The sequence below is a fragment of the Polypterus senegalus genome, chromosome 13 (assembly GCF_016835505.1).
Source record: "Polypterus senegalus isolate Bchr_013 chromosome 13, ASM1683550v1, whole genome shotgun sequence".
Lineage (NCBI taxonomy): Eukaryota > Metazoa > Chordata > Cladistia > Polypteriformes > Polypteridae > Polypterus > Polypterus senegalus.
This window is the reverse complement of record NC_053166.1, coordinates 163539978-163560800: the sequence shown is the minus strand read 5'-3', so window position 1 is coordinate 163560800 and position 20823 is coordinate 163539978. Positions and strand designations below refer to the sequence as shown.

The window sequence follows — 20823 nt, the reverse complement described above, 5'->3', positions numbered from 1 at the left end:
CCGCTCAGTGGACGATGCTAACCGGGAAGTAGACATGGCGCGCAGGGATGTGCGTGTGGAGCGGGGCGGCGCGAACGTCCGCTTCTACCCATTTAGACCGAGCAGAAGGCGGAGCGTGCCGTGTACTGACCAATATGTGGCCGCCGGGGTGGGACTCTTGTATTTACTGTTTACGTCTGTGAAAAAAAAAAAACTAGGTCAGAGAACACTGGGCCCCAGTTATATTTGGTTACAGCTCTATATTTCCCTGGAAAGACTCGCGCTGATCCCAAGTAGCTCGGGGAGTGTCACGGCAAGGACACGCGCAGGCGAGACGGAGGTAAGCGTTACAGCATTTCCAAAACTCGACGAGAACATCCTTGTCTATAATCGCTTCCTTTTTATCCTCGCGTTCAGTGTGGAGAGGCCTAAAGTTGGCCGGGCAAGAAACAGAATTTTGAGTTCGAAGCCTGGCCCCGTACGTGGCAAAAGGAGTCACGCGCGTGGGTGTCACACTGTACCCGTCCGTTGGACATTTGTCGTGGCTGCAGCGAGCGACCCTTCGTTAACGTGCTACCATTGCCGCTCCGACTGCACCGCGATGTCTCGCATTAACAGCTGAGTCCTGGTGTAATGTTTGTTAGACTACATCCAGCCGACTGCCCAACTTTCCAAGCCGGAAATCAAGTCCTTCTATTAAGAACTGCATGGCTTAAAGTCGCTTTGCACCAAGAGACACCCGATCTCTGTCTGCTAAGTCCAGCACTTTAAAGTCCCGATGCACAGCGCAGCTTTTCATTTAAGCTTATTGTTAGGGGGCGCGTCTGGTTTCAACCTGTTGACACTGACGTCGTACTCCCTGGCACCAAACATTGGCATAAAACTTGGTATACCATTTCATGTCTTTTTAAATGTACATCTTCACTCATGTGAGTATACATGTTAGCAGCCAATCAGAATCCCCATCACTAGCGGGTTTATTGGGCTTTCTAGGTTTCAAGTACGGACCGACACGTGCTGTGCCTTTTTATTTTCTAATACGATCTGCAAAACCGTAATTCCTAAGGTAAAGTTGTGCTTCCTGCATATTCGTCTAAAGTTACCCAGCAAAGTGGTAGTTACTGGATTAGTGCCTCTGTAATCCTGCACCCCATTTGTGTGATCTTATTATATTAATGCAAAAAATACATGCATGGTTCATTGAAAGTTTAATGAGATATCATTTGTCTGTCCGTCCATCTGTCAAGTGGAGCTTAGTTTTCTTTAACTTGTAAGTGGGATAATTTTTTTTTTTTTTAATTAAGCTTTTGATGTTAACTAATTTTTTACATTAATTAATTCATAAACCTTTTTTTTCTTATAATCAGATCAAATCTGTACTGTGATATGTCTCGTCGGAATAGGAACAGTCGTGCTTGGCGCTTTGTTTGGAGTGGTGTTCGCCGGGATACTGAATCCAGGGCACTTGTCCTGCCTTCAGATGTGGAAGAATTTGGATATGAACGACTGCAGGTGAGTGAGCCACTCTGAAGGTGCAACACTGAGGAAACGAACACCCGCCTGAGCAGAGCCCGCTGCAGACGCCTAGAACGAATGTCATCAAGTGCAAAATAAGTCAAGTTAGTAGGGTACCCTGAGGAAGCGCTTCCGTCTTTTATTTGTGCCCAAGCAGTGCTGAGAATGGTCATCTATGGCAGGTAAACTGCTTAGAACCTTTACAGCATTAGGGGTGGGGTTTTTTTTGTTTTTTTTTTTCCTCCTTTTCTTCTGTTTTGGTTAAGTTGTGTGGTGTTACACAAAGTTTTTTTTCAGGCTATGTGCTTATTTAGTTTAACTAATACATCAACAGCAATAACAATACAGATGGCCCAGGCACTACTCAAAATTAATTAACAATTATATATAGGTGCATCTCAATAAATTACAATATCATCAAAGTGAATTTATTTGAGTAAGTCAATTCACAAAGTGAAACTCCTATATTCTGTCGATTCATTACATGCAGAGTGATATATTTCAAGCATTTATTTCTTTTCGTTTTGCTGATTATGGCCAACAGGTAATGAAAAGCCAATATTCAGTATCTCAGAAAATTAGAATATTGTGAAAAAGTTCAATATTATACACTCCAGGTGTGACACTCCACTCAGCTAATTAACCCAAAACACCTGCAAAGGGGTCCTGAGCCTTTAAGTGGTCTTTCAGTCTGGATCAGTAGGCCACACAATCAGACTGCTGACTTGACAGTTGTCCAGAAGACAGCCATTGAGACCCCCCACAAGGAGGGGAAGCCACAAAAGGTCACTGCTAAAGAAGCTGGCTGTTCACGGAGTGCTCTACCCAAGAATATTAATGGAAAGTTGAGTGGAAGGAAAAAATGTGACAGCAGAAAAAGGGGCACAATGTCTGAAATGTCATACCTGGGCTTACTGGACTGCTGCTTAATGGTCCAAAGCCCTCTTTTCAGATGAAAGTCAATTTTGTATTTCATTAGAAAATCAATGTCCAAGAGTCTACAGGAAGAGTGGAGAGGCACAGAGTCCAAGTTGCTTGAGGTCCCGTGTGAAGTTTCCACAGTCAGTGATGATTTGGGGAGCCGTGTCATCTGCTGGTGTTGGTCCACTGTGTTTTATCAGGTCCAAAGTCAGCAGAACCGTCTACCAGGAAATTTGAGAGCACCTCATGCTTCCTTCTGCTGAAAAACTTTATGGAGATGCTGATTTCATTTTTCAACAGGACTTTGCACCTGCCCACACTGCCAAAAAGTACCAGTATCTGGTTTAATGACTGTGGCATCGCTGTGCTTGATTGGCCAGCAAACTCGCCTGACCTGGTCCCCATTGATAATCTGTGTAGAAGATGAGAGTCATTCATACCAAAGGAGCCCAGACCAGGTATTGAGTGCCTGTGTACATGGACAGGCCTTTCAACAACAGGCCCACATTTCTGTATTAAAAAACTTTTTTTTTATTGGTTTTATGTAATATTTTTCATTACCTGTAAGCCATAATCAGCTCAACTCTGTGTGTAATGAATCTATACTAATAAAAGGCAAAGCCCTCACTCACTCACTCACTCATCACTAATTCTCCAACTTCCCATGTTGGTCGAAGGCTGAAATTTGGCAGGTTCATTCCTTACAGCTTACTTACGAAAATTGGGCAGGTTTCATTTCAAAATTCTACGTGTAATGGTCATAACTGGAACCTGTTTTTCTCCATATACTGTAATGGACGTTAGCTCGATGGCGTGGGGGGGGGGGCGGAGCTGCGTGTGATGTAATCACATGAACTGACTGTGACCGCAGTATGTAGAAAAGAAGGAAGAGCTCCCAAAGAGCGCTGAAGAAAAATGCTGAATACTTTATTCACGAGATCCAAGTTTAATGAGAAGACACGAGGTATAAACGAGACTTTGGATCATTTTGTAACGGAATTAAAATTGCTGTAGCGAGAAACTTTTAAGTGCTGGGTCTTAGCTAACAATAAATAAAGCGGTGGACATCGCAACATCACACGAGAGCAGCTCACGTGAACTGACTGAACGCAGTACGAGTGATCACTTCCATGCATCAGACCTGTTCAAAAAACGCATTACACAATTGACAAGGTGATGGCTTTATATGTCATTCGTTTATAAAAGAGCGGAGAAGCTGTGTAAAGGCTGTTTCACAAAAAACCAGCGGAGCGTCTTATATGAGCAGGCAGTCAGCTAAAGAAGGGAATCAATAAATATCTATATAATCGTAATAAACGAGCAAAAATAGCATTACAAGCCGGATTAAATAAAGGAAATGGGTACCTGAACAGTAAAGTAAGTCTCGAATAGCTACACAATAACTATAAGAATCGTAATAAACGAACAATAAAACAGTACAGAACTGCGAAGCAAGGAGAAACGATGGCCTTCTATGGCGTTCGTTTATAAAGCAGCGGAGAAACTGTGTGAAGGCAGCTACACAAAAAAACAGCAGAGCGCCACACTCTGAATGTATTCCTGGCATCACCGTTATACCCTCTGATCTCCCCTTTAAATTGAAATGCCTCAAATTTCCAGTAAGGCTCTGCTTCGCGATGACAATTAATAAGTCTCAGGGACACACCCTTCAAAAGGTTGCCATTGATTTGAGGCAACATTGCTTTCCTCCTGGACAAAACTATACATTGCATTCTCAAAAGTAATATATATATATATATATATATATACACACACACACACACACCCCGATCTACATACTGTCAAATAAATGAACCTCACATTCTGGCGCTGATGTCCAAGGTTCGATTCCTGAGAGGGGGTGCAGTGAGTGTGTACTGCCTGATAAGCCCAGAATTAGGGCGAAACACGTGCCACGTATTGTTTGCATTATTTGACAATAAAACTATTTCAATATATTCGATATATATATATCAGCGCTTCCCGATTCATTTTACCCTCACACCCTCTTGGTTTGAGAATAAGTATGAAAAAATATGAGGTTAACCCAGAAAAACAGATCACCAATTGAAGCTTTATGAATAATAGATACTTTATTCGCCATCAATAATTGTTTTGGTAAAGCCATACTCCGTGTAATCCTCCTTCCATGTTATAATTTTTCCATGACTAGCCATGATTACATGAACGGTAAAAAAGTAAGAGCGAAGCGAGGGTGACTTATTCAGGCAGGCAGGTGACAGCTCAATAGCTCAAATTTGGATACAAGTAGGTTCTATTTAGTCCCCAGAAATATCTTTGTAAGGAATGGAAGTTGAATTTAGTCTTTAAATTTCTATGGTGAAGAAAAAGTTATGCAATGATGACTAAATTTAACTTTCATTCCTACTAAACATATTTCTGTCGACCAAATAGAAATTACTTATATTTAAAATTTAAATAGAACTTGAACAGATACGATAGTTCATAATACCCACACAGCACTAAGTGCACGTAAGAGTGGGAGTCATCAGTTTTAACAAGCAACGAAATAGCCTGCCCATTTAATTATTTAGGAATGGACAGATAAATTAAGATTTTGTACAAATAATGTTTTTAATTTTTCTTCCGCGATGGATTCTGGCACCCCCAGCAACAGCTGCTGGCACCCCAATATAGATATATATAGATATATAGATATAGATATCTATATATATATAGATATATATATATATATATATATATATATATATATATATATATATATATATATATATATATATATATATATATATATATATATATATATCCTCTTTAATAAAACCCCTGTGTGCGTCCAGGTGTCCGTGTGTGTGTGTCTTCTGGTGAAGTGCGCATGCGCGGGGCCACACGGCACGTGTTCAGTCACTTCCTGTGCATTCCCTGTGTGTACAGAGAGAGAGACACACACACACAAATACAAGCACACAGGCACGTGCGCGCGATAGACCCCCCCACACACACACACACACAGAGGAGCGCGTTTAAGAGAGACAGGCACACATACAATCAGGCCCGTGACAGACACACACACACACACAAACACAACAACAACATTTATTTCTATAGCACATTTTCATACAAAAAGTAGCTCAAAGTGCACACAGGTGCGCACGTGCATTGTTGCAATGTTACTTTTCTTGGTTGTTTATTAAATTACAGATTTTTCAAATGTTCATTTTTTTACCTGTGCTTAAAACTCATTAAAAAAAAAGTGTTTTTAGGTAGCGGGTCGTAAGGCTATAGTGCGAACTCTTGCAGTGTTAGTTTTCCCTGTTCAAGGTTTTCTTAGTGTTATTCAATGTTTTTACATTTAGTTTACTATTATGCTGTGCATTCAATGGTATAATTAACTATATTTGTGCTTAAAAACTTAAGAAAATATATATTTACATACAGTTCATACAGTCTGGAATGGATTAATTGTATTTACATACAATCCTATGGGGGAAATTACTCTTCGGTTCATGACCAAATCGGGTTGCAACCAGAGTTTTGGAGCTAATTATGGTTGTAAACAGAGGTTCCACTGTATTACTGTCAGACAAAATTAGAGGCATTTTACAGAAATACAAAACCAGTATTACTGAGAGAGAAAATTAAAGGCACACAATACAGTGATGCATATTACAGCCACACTCAAGGTCCCTTGACATTTAATATAGACTGTTCATACAAATGTTTATGCACTACTGTTCTAGCGCCCGTTATTGTAACGGGCTTAATGTCTAGTATATATATATATATGTACATATATATATGCCAGCAACACTCCTGACAATGACAAAACAATTACATTGTCAATCATGTTACGTTATTATTAAAATGTTTCCTTTTCTTTTTCATTACTTCTTTAACACACTACTTATCCGCTGCGAAGCTCAGGTATTTTGCTAGTGTGTATATATATATATATATATATATATATATATATATATAGTGAGACATGTCCGAACACCATCAGACAGACACTGCATCTTTATACAAAAAAGCACATTTATTTTCTCCAATTTACACAGTCCCGCACAGTACACTGGGCTCCTCACCCCAATCACCTTTCCTCCGGGCTTCTATCTTTAATGTCCGTGGAGTGCATTTCCTCTTCTCACGGGAGCCTCGTCCTGCTCCCAGACTGTAGGAAGGCGTGCCCTTTTATTTTCACCCATATGTGCTCCAGGTGCTCCCTCTGATGACACTTCCTGGTGTGGCGGAAGTGTCAGCAGAGCACTTGGAAGCGCTCCGGGCGTCCCTGGAGGGATCCTCCTCCATCTTTCCGGGTGTGGCAGAAGTAGATAATTCCCAGGCCATCTGAGATTTAGGGCGCCCCCTGGCGGTGGCCACGAGCCCCAATGGGTTTGAGCCTCCTTGCTTTTCTCCTGTGGTCCTCCTCTGATCCAGGGTGGTTGCCCCCTCGTGGCCCGGAGGACGTACATGCCACCTCCCAGTCCTCCTGGGCATCCTGGCTGGATAGCAGCCCCAGCCACTTGCCACTAATATATATATATATATATATATATATATACACACTAGCTGATTAACCAGTGGCTTCGCTCGCTGAGTGCAAGGGAAAAACATAAATGTAGTATATAAATTATTAAACAGTAAAACATTAACATGTAAGAAGTAAAGATACATTGAGCACTACTGGAGTGCTTTCAGGTGAAGTACATTTTAAAGGCGCTATAACACAACAGCTAAGTAGCACTAACAGCAGCTTAAATGTATTTGGATCATCTCTCGTAGCAGATCCCTTGTGAAAGGAGCTACACGACCGCTGTGGTATAGAAATTACATTTTCTATGCAATCCTGCAAATTTCTGCCTGACAACCTTGCACTACGTGCCTGTGATTTAAGAGAAAAATTATTCTGAGGCCCTTCCGATCTTAACGGGCAGAAGGTCCAAACAATTCCCAAGTTCAAAACTTTACATGAAGAGGTCGGTACATCTTCTTAGATGTAAACCCTCCATTTTCTTAAAAGGAATTAATCACAAAAGCAACCTTGAATGTTGCGGAGTTTTAGTGACCTGAACTCACCTTAAGGGACAGTTAGTGGTCGTGAAGCGCAATTTACAAAGAGAGTTTTGCTTCGATGGCGCCGATCACACTCATTCGCAATGATTTCCACTCTCCCAGGAGCCAATGGGGTCACTCGAAGTGTCACAAACAGTGCGAGAACAGAGGATGCCGGCCGAAGGCAGAGCAACCCGACAGTCCGTGCCTCCGAGCGTCCACTTTGTTCTCACGACCCCTCGCCGCTGAAGGCGGTCTCGTCTTCACATTGTTTACAGCTCGGCGCAGTTAAAAAGTAGAAAGATCCAAAGATGTTTTCTTCATCTCTTGTACTATCAAGTACTGCCAATTAAAAAAAAAAAAAAGTTATAATGTAGCAGTTTCCGCGACAGTCACGTGGACGAATAAGTAAAACTTCTCTGTCAGAATGTGCCAGGTGGCGGACAGCTCAGCGCTGGAGTCCAGAGAGGAGGGCTGGGAGAGGGCGACGCGAGGCGCACTTCTATGGGATAGATCGGTGTGTTTGTGTTTACTTCTTTTCAATATCAGTAAAATAATTCTTACAGAAATAATAACAATTCATAAAGACGATATAAAAATGGCGTCCACAAACGAAGTGATTACTTCCTGTATTATAATATGTTTAATTTTGCGTGGCCATTTCAAACGCGAAAAGAATTTACATATTGTCACGCACGCGCGAGTAGGAGGCCGCGGACGGATTCGAGCGCACCTGGGAACGTATTCGCCGGCAGGGAATGGCGGGGTACTAACTTTCTCCCTCTGCTTCCTCATAGGAAAAAAGACCTCCCTTCGCCATAGCTGACGGTTGACCGCAGTGCGGCACTTCCGCCCTTCCTCCGCCATCTTGCCCTGACGTCATCCATCCCGTCCTCCCTCACGGTCCTTCCCAGCATTCCTCCACTTCTGTCTCCTCCCTTATAAAATGGCCGCGGACGCCATGGTTCGGCATCACGCTTATGGACTTTTATGTTTGATAATCTGACCTGTTTTTTGTTTATTTGTCTGCAGTGGATTCCAGACAATATACGGGGCCGGAGAACCCCAAACCTCTGTGCTGTCTCCTGCTCCATTTATTACAATATATATATACAGTGTATATATATATATATATAATTAGTGACTGCATCCTAACATAAGTTTTGGTTAACCAATGAACACCAGATGAGCTGACCTGAAAACCAAAGCAAAAACCCCTCTAGTTAGCAGCATTACTGTAAAAATAACTTGGAGGTGGCGCAGTCATGTGTACTGATGGCCAAGAGGTTTTAAAGTAAGTAACTAGTAAACGTTTCCCCAATGAATGCCCTGCTAAGGGTATGCCATAGTAAACTGTAAGTGTTCAGGATGGATTTGCAGGTTGAGACACTGAAACTTCCACAGACGGACACATCACGCCACAGCTTGGAGCCTCTGTAACTGACGGGTGCTCCTTTTCTTACATGATATAAAGACTTGTATCCACCTGCCTTGTTTCTTTAGAAATGCCTTCTTTTGCCTTTCTTTCTGTGGGCCATCATGTCATCAGAAGGGCACTCTCCATGCGTAGTTAAGGTCTTTTTCTATGTAACAAGCTGTTGAAGTGAGCTCAAGCATTAATTCCCACTCTAGACTGTCGTAGAGGGTTACCGTTTTATGTGTCAAACAGTTTGTTCAAAATAAGCTTCACGTAGTGATGTTTATTTTCAAGGGTGTTCATTAAAAGCAGGTTGACGTAAACGTAGATTTGTATTTTACACACTGGTACGGTTCAGTTTATATTCCTAAAATTCCTAATGATAGCTCTGTTTTAATCTTCAACAAAGGATAAACATTGATTTGTCTGTCATTATCTATTATTTATTTTATTTTATTTTTTTCCATTAAAGTTCAGCGACTCAGATTCTGAAACAGAATTGCCATCATTAACCCCTGCTGTCCCGAGTCCAGTTCCAGTGACAGGGGAGTCCTACTGCAGCTGTGACTCCCAGGCAGAGCCAGCATACAACTCCAAACTGAGGGGCTTCCATCGTGTCAAAGACTGTAGCTGTGGAGAAGATGACCAAGGTACAGAGCAGTGTCACATGTCACTCTGTTAGGGCAAGTGCCTCTGGGGGTGTCTTCTGTCACTGCTGTCATCCAATTCAGTGATTCCTCTCAATGTACTCGCTCTGTTCATTTTGAAATGTTTTGTTAAGAGAAGCTTAAGAGTAATTTTTTAAATGGCAAAATCGAATAAGTAGAGGCACAAAACTGCACATGTGATATAAAGTGTACCTTTCAAGATTCACCCTTCTTAAGTAACTTGCAAAGAAATAACAACTTGTACGTTTGTTGGGTTACTTAAACCTTTATTCATGTGACTACATATTAAAAAAAAAAAGAAAAGAAAGAAAAACCAACACCAGCTTGGCACATTTCTAAGGGGACCCTCTTGTTGTAGAGGTGATCGATAGGAACAACAAGATGAAACTTCATTGTTCTCTCTACAGTTCTTCTTGCATGTATAGTGGACGGTGACTCTTTGAACAAAGAGACAGATGATGTTCCTTTGTGTTTCCACAGAGTTTGAGTGGGTGTGGGATGATGGAAACAAGTCGACCGCCACATTGCTGAGCTGTGATAACCGCAAAGTGAACTTCCACATGGAGTACAGCTGTGGAACAGCAGCCATCCGGGGCAACAAAGAGCTGGCTGAAGGGCAGCACTTCTGGGAGATTAAAATGACTTCTCCTGTGTATGGCACTGACATGGTGAGTGAGGAGTGCCAGTCATTCATCTAACTTGATTACCAGTGTCTTTATGGAGAAAGTAGTGTAGTATTTTATTTGGCAAGAGTTTTGTTGAAGCTTCTGTTGGAAGTTTAAGGGGTTTGGGCCATTGGTCCCTGGGGAATATGCTGCATGTTAGAGAGCTTAGAGAACAGTCCTGTGATGACCAGACCTCGTTCAGATGTACACGGAGTCAACAAGATGAGTTGTAACTGGGCAGACGAAAAGGCATTAAACCTTAGCAAATGTCTCTATACTGTACAGTAGTCCCTTTCTTATAAGTATACACTGTAAGAAATGTTAGAGTTGGTAACCAGCGCGAGGTTATTTGGAAACTAAAGTCCAAGTCTACATTCTCAGAAAAGTGACTTGGCGATTTCCTGCAATTAAACCTAATATGATTACTAATATTCGACCATTAGGGCTGTGTGTGAAAAGAACCGTAAAAATATTAAATGAAACATATGACGGTAGCGTTAAATATGGGGTATGAAACCAACCGTTAGCCCCTGAAACTGGGACTTGTGTATGTCAGACTGGCTTTCTCAAACAGTCCCTGAACATTTGATTTGTTTGATTTGAGAAGTTGAGTGCAACAATATTGGCCAGAGATTTGAATACGCAGGATGACCAAAGACAAAAGTGTCCGGATCAGTTAGACATAGCAGCAGTACACTCGTAGGAAGTTCAATTCTGGTTTCATGTTTCTCTGCCTCAGGGTTGTTAATTCCACTCATTTGTCATCCCTTCTTGTTAGGGGGCATAGATAATTCATTTCTTCTTTTTTGCAGGAATAAGCCTGTTTTTAAAGATATTTAACATAATAACAATGCAGCATTTTGTATTTTTCAAAGTGTATTATTTGTGCAGGCCGTGCAGAGCTGGCAGCAGTGTAAAGGTCAGTGCCGCACACTTCCTGGTTGTCCAAGATTTTGGATAACAAACAAAAATGGTTGCAGCATTTAGAGGTGGGGTTTGTGTGTCGGGCTTAAAGAATGTGGCATTCGACTGTACTTTAGGAATACGTTTTGAGTCCTGCTTTCTCGGCACATTGTTTCTGTCAACTTTGAACTTGGCCTGTTCCTTGACAGCACTTTTTGTGTAGTCCAACTTCTGGTCCAGTTAAATGTGATCTGCCTAATTCCAGTACCAGTATACAACCCAAGAAGAAAGGTCTGCTACATTGAGACCAAAAGCAGTGACGCTAAATAGGCCGAGACGTACAGATGGCATTGGTCTGGACATCGCCATGACCTGTTGTGTGAAGCATGAGTGAGCGAGTCCTACGAGGTTACTCCTAGTGTGAAAGTGCACTTGGATGTCCCAGTTAAAGCTGGGTGCTCATTATAGACAACAGCATACAACTCTTGATTGTTTCTCCACTTGTGGGAATTGCCTTTTTTGTTGCCAGCTCCTGACTTTGTTGACTTTTTATCTTTATGGGTAATTAAACTGACTGGCACTGAGTGCTCAAAGTTCAAATCAGTAAGCAGCCATTTCTCTTTTGTCAGATGGTAGGAATTGGAACTTCTGATGTCAATCTCGACAAATACCGGCACACATTTTGCAGCCTTCTAGGTAAAGATGAAGACAGCTGGGGTCTCTCCTATACAGGTACGTTTATGTCCTTAGCAGGCCTTCTGACGTGATTTGGCCTTCATTTGAGGGTGGACGATCGTTTTTGGAGATTTGAATCCTGAAACTTGTATATGTTGGTGCAATAAACAGATGGGAAATTGAATTTTATTTTATTTCCCCTTCATCAGAGTTCAAGTCTTAGCTGAATTACCAGGGAGCTCAAGTAGAAGGGAGGGAAGGTGAAAGTAACTGCAAGTTGCGTATTACGACGCTTTATGACATTTGTAACAATTAAGACCGGGCCGTTGAAAAGCTTTGTTGTATACAATATGCCTATTTTTTATTTTATTTCTTTCTTCTGGTGTGAAGAAATCCAAACTGCCTGTAAATTACTCCAGAGACCCCATGATATACAGCAGTGCAGGAAATCCCGGATTAAGGAGAAGATCTAATCAAATGTTTGGGAATCAAAGGTGGACTTTTTTTCTGCTGCTCAGTCCCACATTAGTATTTCTTGCCACCTGTTCCTGCCATGGGATAAGGCCGAAAGGAAACCGTCAAACCCGAGTTGTAATAAGGACTACCTCTGTGCCCTCATGTGAAGCTGGAAACAGAGCAGTTAGGACCTGAGGTATTAAATCTTAAAAGAAACTGAGTTGCATTTGTATTGAAATAAACGCAGGCCGAAGTTTGAAGTGAATGACGGAGTCCGAAGAGCCAGTGGCGAGGCACGAGTGCAGAGATTAGCGGTGCCGCTCCCCGCATCTCGCATTCTGGGGCTGAATCCCATGCCCAGACCTCGAGCTGGCATGTCTCCCCATGTCCGTGTAGGTTCTCATGCCCTCCCAGATTTCCTTTAAATATTTTCGATTGTTCAGCAGCACAGTTTATGTTTTGGTGAGCACAGATTTTGGTTTTTCTCTGTTTGTCTTCTCTTTCTTTCCTTGGTGCTTCTGTGTTTGCCGTCTCGCACATTAAGAGCTGCGCAGCATCCCAAAATCAATCCAAAAGTATCCTCTCGATCTGTATGTTCTAGACTGGCACACAGCTTTGTTCTCTGTTTGCAGTTCTTCGGATGTCTTTGCCGCTGTGCCGCCGGACGGAGCTCCCATGTGCGCTGGTGTATTTCTCAGCTCTTCAGAGTGTTTCAGGTTGACAAGGGTGATGAGGCGCCTTCCTCCTTCCCTGGACAGCCAACCTCAACTGTGGCGAGGTTGCCCTGTGATCATCGGCTGGTGAATGTCCTGTACAGCGTGAGGGAAGGAGGCTCGGTGGCGCGGCACGCATGTCATCCGCGTGTTGCACTCCCAAGTCGTGTTTACTGCTGACGGGTTTTTGAGGTGCTGTGAAGCAACAGAGCAGGAGCTTCAGTAACTTAATTGCACTTTGGGAGATTCATTTGGCTTCTGAAGAAGCTCATAAGGCTGGTTGTCGACCAGTAGATGTATGGTGGGCATCACCAATAAGTGGGGGAAAGAAAAAGAAACAAACCGTCAATAAGATTGTAATTCCTGGTAAAAGACACTGTGGTGGTAGTGGTGGTGGACCTCATGCCATGATGATCATACATGTGTCTTGTATAGTGCGATTCACAAGCAGTGGGGTACAGCAGGTGCCTGCAGCGTAAATCCCGGTTTATTGGGTCATCCGTGACACGTGTGCCAAGTCCAGTGAGGTCTCCAACATCATGGAGCAAATGGACCACTGAATGTCGCCAAACTCGCCACAGTGTGCAGCATGTGTACAAAATGAAGACACCGTGAGGGACAAATGGCATCCAGAGTCCCTGGTGTCTTCGTCGTAGTTGGTGCTCTCTGTGTCTCGAGGCCGAAGAGAAGATCTTCTAGCACCTCTTCTTTGTATTCTAGGTCCTCTGGCTGGGAGCGTTGCTTTGTTCCTAACAATGGAGCATTGTTTGACTCCTTGCCATGAATCACATGCTCTTTTTGTCTTCTATTGCTTGTTGTACAAAACTGTAAGAGATGGCATGGGTTTGGGGCACCTTGTGAGTAAGTGTGCCTGCCACGCTGTACTGTAGGTTAGTCCTGCAGCAGTTGAATGCCCGAACACGCTGATTTCTTCCTAATCCCCCTAACTTTGGGTCTGACTTTGCCCTCCTCTGTTGCACGTTAGCATCTTCTTCTTAGCCATTTTCAGGGCCACGGAGCGATGCCTCAAAGCACACCAGTCCACTCACTGGGGCGTTTCGGAGTTGCCAGTTAACCTCGGGATTCGAAATGAAAACTGGGGGACGTGGAGGAGATGCGCAGACGTGACGTGGCTTTGGATTTGGACAGCAGGAGCTGTGAGGCAGCAGCGCGTCACAATGAGTGTTACCTCTAATGTCGGTGCTCGGAGCCTTTATATCACACCAACACCACGAGGCTTTGTACACAACACACTTTGATGTTGTAGAGGCCGTTTCATTTCTTTGACATCGCACCACACTCTGAGCTTAGCAGTAGGAAGGCTTACAGTGGTGTGAAAAACTATTTGCCCCCTTCCTGATTTCTTCTTCTTTTGCATGTTTGTCACACAAAATGTTTCTGATCATCAAACACATTTAACCATTAGTCAAATATAACACAAGTAAACACAAAATGCAGTTTTAAATGATTGTTTTATTATTTAGGGAGAAAAAATCCAAACCTACATGGCCCTGTGTGAAAAAGTAATTGCCCCCTTGTTGAAAAATCACCTAACTCTGGTGTATCACACCTGAGTTCAATTTCCTGATTACTGCCACACCTGTTTCAATCAAGAAATCACTTCAATAGGAGCTGCCTGACACAGAGAAGTAGACCAAAAGCACCTCAAAAGCTAGACATCATGCCAAGATCCAAAGAAATTCAGGAACAAATGAGAACAGAAGTAACTGAGATCTATCAGTCTGGTAAAGGTTATAAAGCCATTTCTAAAGCTTTGGGACTCCAGCGAACCACAGTGAGAGCCATTATCCACAAAAGGCAAAAACATTGGTGAACCTTCCCAGGAGTGGCCGGCCGACCAAAATTACCCCAGAGGCGCAGAGGCGACTCATCCGAGAGGTCACAAAGACCCCAGGACAACGTCTAAAGAACTGCAGGCCTCACTTGCCTCAATTAAGGTCAGTGTTCACGACTCCACCATAAGAAAGAGACTGGGCAAAACGGCCTGCATGGCAGATTTCCAAGACGCAAACCACTGTTAAGCAAAAGAACATTAGGGCTCATCTCAATTTTGCTAAGAAACATCTCAATGATTGCCAAGACTTTTGGGAAAATACCTTGTGGACTGATGAGACAAAAGTTGAACTTTTGGAAGGCAAATGTCCCGTTACATCTGGCGTAAAAGGAACACAGCATTTCAGAAAAGAACATCATAGCAACAGTAAAATATGGTGGTGGTAGTGTGATGGTCTGGGGTTGTTTTGCTGCTTCAGGACCTGGAAGGCTTGCTGTGATAGATGGAACCATGAATTCTACTGTCTACCAAAAAATCCTGAAGGAGAATGTCCGGCCATCTGTTCATCAACTCAAGCTGAAGCGATCTTGGGTGCTGCAACAGGACAATGACCCAAAACACACCAGCAAATCCACCTCTGAATGGCTGAAGAAAAACAAAATGAAGACTTTGGAGTGGCCTAGTCAAAGTCCTGACCTGAATCCAATTGAGATGCTATGGCATGACCTTAAAAAGGCGCTTCATGCTAGAAAACCCTCAAATAAAGCTGAATTACAACAATTCTGCAAAGATGAGTGGGCCAAAATTCCTCCAGAGCTGTAAAAGACTCATTGCAAGTTATCATGCGCTTGATTGCAGTTATTGCTGCTAAGGGTGGCCCAACCAGTTATTAGGTTCAGGGGGCAATTACTTTTTCACACAGGGCCATGTAGGTTTGGATTTTTTCTCCTAAATAATAAAACCATCATTTAAAAACTGCATTTTGTGTTTACTTGTGTTAGATTTGACTAATGGTTAAATGTGTTTGATGATCAGAAACATTTTTTGTGACAAACATGCAAAAGAATAAGAAATCAGGAAGGGGGCAAATAGTTTTTCACACCACTGTATATGGCAGCTAATTGGATTTCCATGCTTTGTATGTTGTTTAGTGGCTCTTCTTTTGTTCTGTCACAGTCCTGACCTGACATTTTAACCCAAGGTGGCCGCTCAGTAATTAATCCAGAGCCCTCTTAAAGCTAACATGTGTGAGGTCTGCCCCTTTGTTCTTGTTAATGTAGCACAGTTGATTTGATTTTCACAGAGGTTGGTGTTTATCTTCCTTAATTAAATTGTGAACAATCGCAGCAGCAGCCCTTATTTAAACCTGACCTTAAGGGTTACAGATGGAGTCCACTCTGCGGCGCCTGCACTGCTCCAGGTTCTTGACACTGATGGATTATAATGAAGCCATAACTTGAAATGGAAGTGGGACGACAGCGTCTGTGTCCTAAATAGATGCTAGGACCCCTCCTGTGACCTCAGAGAGCTGATACTGTCAGGTCTGCCAGGACAGGCGAGTGCCCTGGCGCTGAACTGGGCAGGAACGGGGCATCTGCTACTTGGCAAACAGGCAGGGAGCTGCTGGGGTGACACCTTTGTCCAGTAGAAGGTTGTTTTATTATCTCTTACAAATCATTTGGAGGAGACTGTATGTATTTTGTACTTTTTAAGGTCCGTGTTATTTCTTCATTCGTTTTAATAGTTTGTTTTTTTTATAAATGTTGATTATGTTCTATTGATGCAGGTGCCCGACGACATCCTCGGTGGTACACTGCCTCTCCAAAGTCAGCAGTGTGTGTAATGCCAGAGTTGAGGGTCAACGTCTCGGATGTGTACAAGATGGGACCTGTTTATTGATAAACGTTATTTCTGTTTATAGAATACTTCTTCCTCTTTGATGATTAATGGTTATTATGTATTGTATTTCAGGCTTACTGCATCACAAGGGGGATAAAGTGAACTTCTCTTCCAGATTTGGCCAAGGGTCCATTATTGGAGTTCATCTAGACACCTGGCATGGAACTCTGACCTTCTTTAAGAATCGAAAATGCATAGGTATGAATTCAGTACCAGTCACAGGCACAGGCTGGGCAAAAACTCTCAGGCCAGGCCTCACCTTTAATGTGTGCTAGCTGGCTGATGTCAGATTACAGTGGCACCCTCACACCGACGGACGTCTCCCAGGTAGGCCGCTGCTGTCTATGAGAGCGCTTTGCCATCCCTGCTCTGGTCTCATTGTTTAGTCTGCTCCAAAAGAGGGGCGCTTAGTAAAGATCAAGTGACAATTCATTAACTTGTTAGGTCAAACCATGTGGCCGGCACAAAATGTCAGCTCAGAGGTGCAAAATCAATTGGCTGGTCAACCGAAGTCAAATTGTTGGCCACAGTCCACTGCAGTTGTCCTCTGCTTGTGACAGGCGTACCTCAAACAGTTTGGCTCAGTAAACCATTCAAGTATTCAGACAGGGAGAGGGACGGTTCATCAAGCTGGCTTTGTAACCCCATCATATCTGAGGGAGAAGTAGAAGGGGACAATTAGCAGAGATCCTGTCAAACGATGTTGAAGTCACGTGGTGATCACCATAAAGCAACAGCAACGTTTATTTGTGATGCACATTTTTATAGAAATGGTGAAGCTCAAAGTGTTTTACATGATGAAAAAAGAAATGTTTATGTGAAACAAAAATAAGATTAGGCGAAGAATAAAGTGAGGTGAGATGGCCATGAGGGCAGACAAAACAACAAAAAGCAAAATCTGCAGGGGGTCCAAGGCCAAGGGACCACCTAGCCCCATTCTACTTAACACCAATGATCTCAATCAGGCCTCACGTGAAAGTATTCGATGATGAAGGTCATGTGGACCTCTGGCCTTCACTGGGGGCTGGCACGGTGCCCTGATCAGTTGGGGGTGGCACAGATCGCCACCACAGAAAAGCTGGAGAAAGAACAGCAGAGAATAGCAGGGATTAGCACGGATTGCAGAGCCACGAGGAAAATGATAATTCAGTGCCCATCCCGTTTAACAGGGATATACTAAATGTAGCTTTGAGAGAGCCGTGTTGAACTAACAGCTAAAAGAAACCACCGTGTGGCACGGCAGCTGAGGAAGACGAGCAAAGGAGAACCTTGGCCTGAAGTGGCACAGTAATATTGGATCTGCTGGCGCGCAGGATGTCATGTCGTGGTGTGGCCTTTATGTTTGCCACTTGGCCAGCAGTTCATCAGCCAGTCCCTGACCTGAGGCTCTCTGTCACCTTAGTGTTGTCACAATCTGACTGTAGGTTTTCTTTTTCCAGATATCGTTGAATTGTTGAAACGTCGTTTTTAGTGGTCACAGTTTTGTTATTAACTTATTTAAAATGAATTGCGTTCTCCCACAACACCATTATGTTCTTCGTTCAGGTAGATCTTTGCGGTCAGTGATTTCTGTGACCGTTGCTAAGCAGTACAGCCAGGAGTGTGTGGCGCATGACGTCTGTGCCCTTGTGCTGGTTAACATCCTTCACTTCGTGATTATCCAGGTTTGTCCGTACCATCTAAAAAATCTCGGGTGAAATTTTGTGCATTCAAATCTGTTCTTCTCTTATGCACGACTTGCATCTTATGGTCGGCCTGCGTTTTGGTTCCATGTCCTGATAGGTTCTGGTCCGTCCAGTTTTGACTCCACTTGATTTGCCGTGAGTTTGGCCAACAGTAAGCAACTATGGAAAAACCGCACATGTCACATCTGTCGCGGTTTCAGCAAATTGAGAAAATATGATGTCACCCGTGTAATTGACGATCTCTGAGCTTCACACACACACAGTATAGATATCTGTACATACATATACACGTCACAAACCAACATGGCCATCACCACTACCTTATAACGCCAGGACAGGCCGAGTGACTCCAAAAACGAAAGTGAGCGGCTTTATCAACTGCACTCCTCCTCCTCAGGATGACCCCACATACGTCGGCACAAAGAAGGATTTCTGTCGCGGGAGAGAAGTTGTGAATGACTTAGCGTTAGCCTGCCTGCCTTTCCTTCCTTCCTTCCTTCCTCACTTTGATAGCGCAGATGCAGACTTGGCAGGACGTCCTACTGGCGTCTTTTGTGATTTGAGGCACGTGAGGGCAGCTACCTCAACTGGAGCGCCTCACACCAGGCTCTTCCCTTTGCCCGCTCTATGTGCCCGTTCCCTTGGGTGCGGTCGGAGTGTTTTAAACTGCTGTGGTGCAATGTCATCAGCGGAGAGTTTCCTTTCAAGGCTCTTGTTTCAGACAGAAGTGCAGGCCATCGTGTCACTTCTCCGCAGACTCCCTCAATGTGCCCTTTTGTCTTTATCTGCCAGGTGTTGCTGCCACGAAGCTGCACAACAAGAAGTTTTACCCGATGGTGTGCTCCACCGCAGCAAAGAGCAGCATGAAGGTGATCCGCTCCTGCTTCTCGCCAACCTCGCTGCAGTATCTGTGCTGCGCCCGACTTCGGCAGCTCCTGCCAGAGTGTGTGGACACGCTGAGTGTCCTTCCTCTGCCCCCCGGACTCAAACATCTGCTCCAGTATAAGCTGGGCTGGGTGTTACGTATGAACAGTGGAGCCAGTGAGACGAGCAATAAGGCCTCGGCATCCAACTCGCCTTCTGTCTCCTCCTCCTCCTCCTCGTCCTCCTCGGGAAGTGACTCTGATGGCAGCGCTTCAGACCCAGAGGCTTGTCAAAGGAAGCGCTGCCGGTGGACTTGAGCCTGTGGGATGTCAAGAGGAAGGTTCTGTTTAGGAGCTCGTCGACGTGCCGCTGGTCCCCACCTTCATTTACAGACTAAGGACAAGAGCGTTAGCGAGAGTACCACCTTCACGCTGTCCGGCTTCTCTCCTACATTTATCTGCAGTCGGGATGGACGAGCAGACTCGGTGTGGCGGGTCATCGGCTCGACTTCTGGCATATTCCATTGCGCTCATCTCCTCCATGGACTCGAGAAGCTTGCAGCCCGAAACCACCGTCTAGGAGACTCTCTGGACTGGCGTGCGGTGGGGAGGGTCTTGTGAACAAGCCCACCTCTCTCTCTCTGTCTCTCACACACGCACCCACGCACGCACATGTTACCCTGACCAGATCTGCGGCTCACTGCGTTCTCTTCATGGCAGTCAGCTTTCGTTTCTCCCAAATGACATCTTGGGCTTCATTTTAAGATTTTCAGAATTAAAAAGTCAAACGGAGAAAGAAAGAGAGAAGAAAACAAAAACACCAAACCTGGCAGAAGCGCATGCAGCCTGGCGTTGTCTCAAGCCAGGCCACCAAGCACGCCCTCCCATGTGCCCACCCGGACACCGCTCTGGCCGCCCGTCACTGGACCTGATCGTTTGCATGCTCCTGCCACATTCATATGCTTCCATTTCTGTGCTGTAAATAGAAGAATCTTCTCGAGTTGACGCTGCTGTTGTGCCTCATCACGTATTCCACCGCCGACGGGTCCGAACGCCACCCGAGGCTGTGTGGGTCTGGGCAGGAGACCACCTAGGAAAGGCTTGGATTGCTGCTGGCAAGGGGTGCAAACCCTGTGCTCCTCTTAATGGTGCCAGCTGAGGTCCTGAGTAGTGACGAGTAGGGTGATGTCCAGCCATATTGTCCATCGTGGCCTGGTCATTCTGGCCCCCGTGCCATCACGCGGGTGGAATCTGCACATTGCTGGTGGCCAACGAGAAGGGCGCCACGTCCTTGTAAAGTCATCTCCACATTTTAGTGGTAAAAGAAGTGCACAAGTGGCCTTGGCCCGGACCAACTAGAACGTGAGCCCCCTGTGCCCGCTCGTCGCCCCTCAATGCTTATAGTGAAGGCCAAACGTCTTCAGTGTCGTATTTTAATGGGGTTTGGCGGTCACGAAATTCCTGAGGTCCGATTAGAACAGCAAAGCAAATCAAAGCTTCCATGGCAAGCAAAAGCCAGATGGCAGGCGCCCAGACGTAAACCTGTGCCCAACAGTTACATCAGCGATGACAGCAAGGGGCACCACAGCGGCGGGTGCTGAACTTTGAATTGAAGACCCGCCTGCCCACCCCCTCATT

The 20823-nt window shown here is 44.3% G+C and overlaps 1 protein-coding gene across 1 annotated transcript; it reads left to right on the top strand.

Annotated features, from left to right (window-relative positions):
• The first annotated feature begins 173 nt into the window (after positions 1-173).
• Positions 174-20190, top strand: spsb3a (splA/ryanodine receptor domain and SOCS box containing 3a). The gene is made up of 7 exons (XM_039776205.1): positions 174-319; positions 1347-1491; positions 9336-9513; positions 10012-10199; positions 11729-11831; positions 16710-16835; positions 19115-20190. The coding sequence occupies exons 2-7, from the start codon at positions 1366-1368 to the stop codon at positions 19501-19503; spliced, it is 1110 nt and encodes a 369-aa protein (XP_039632139.1). The 5' UTR covers positions 174-319; positions 1347-1365; the 3' UTR covers positions 19504-20190.
• Positions 20191-20823: the final 633 nt, after the last annotated feature.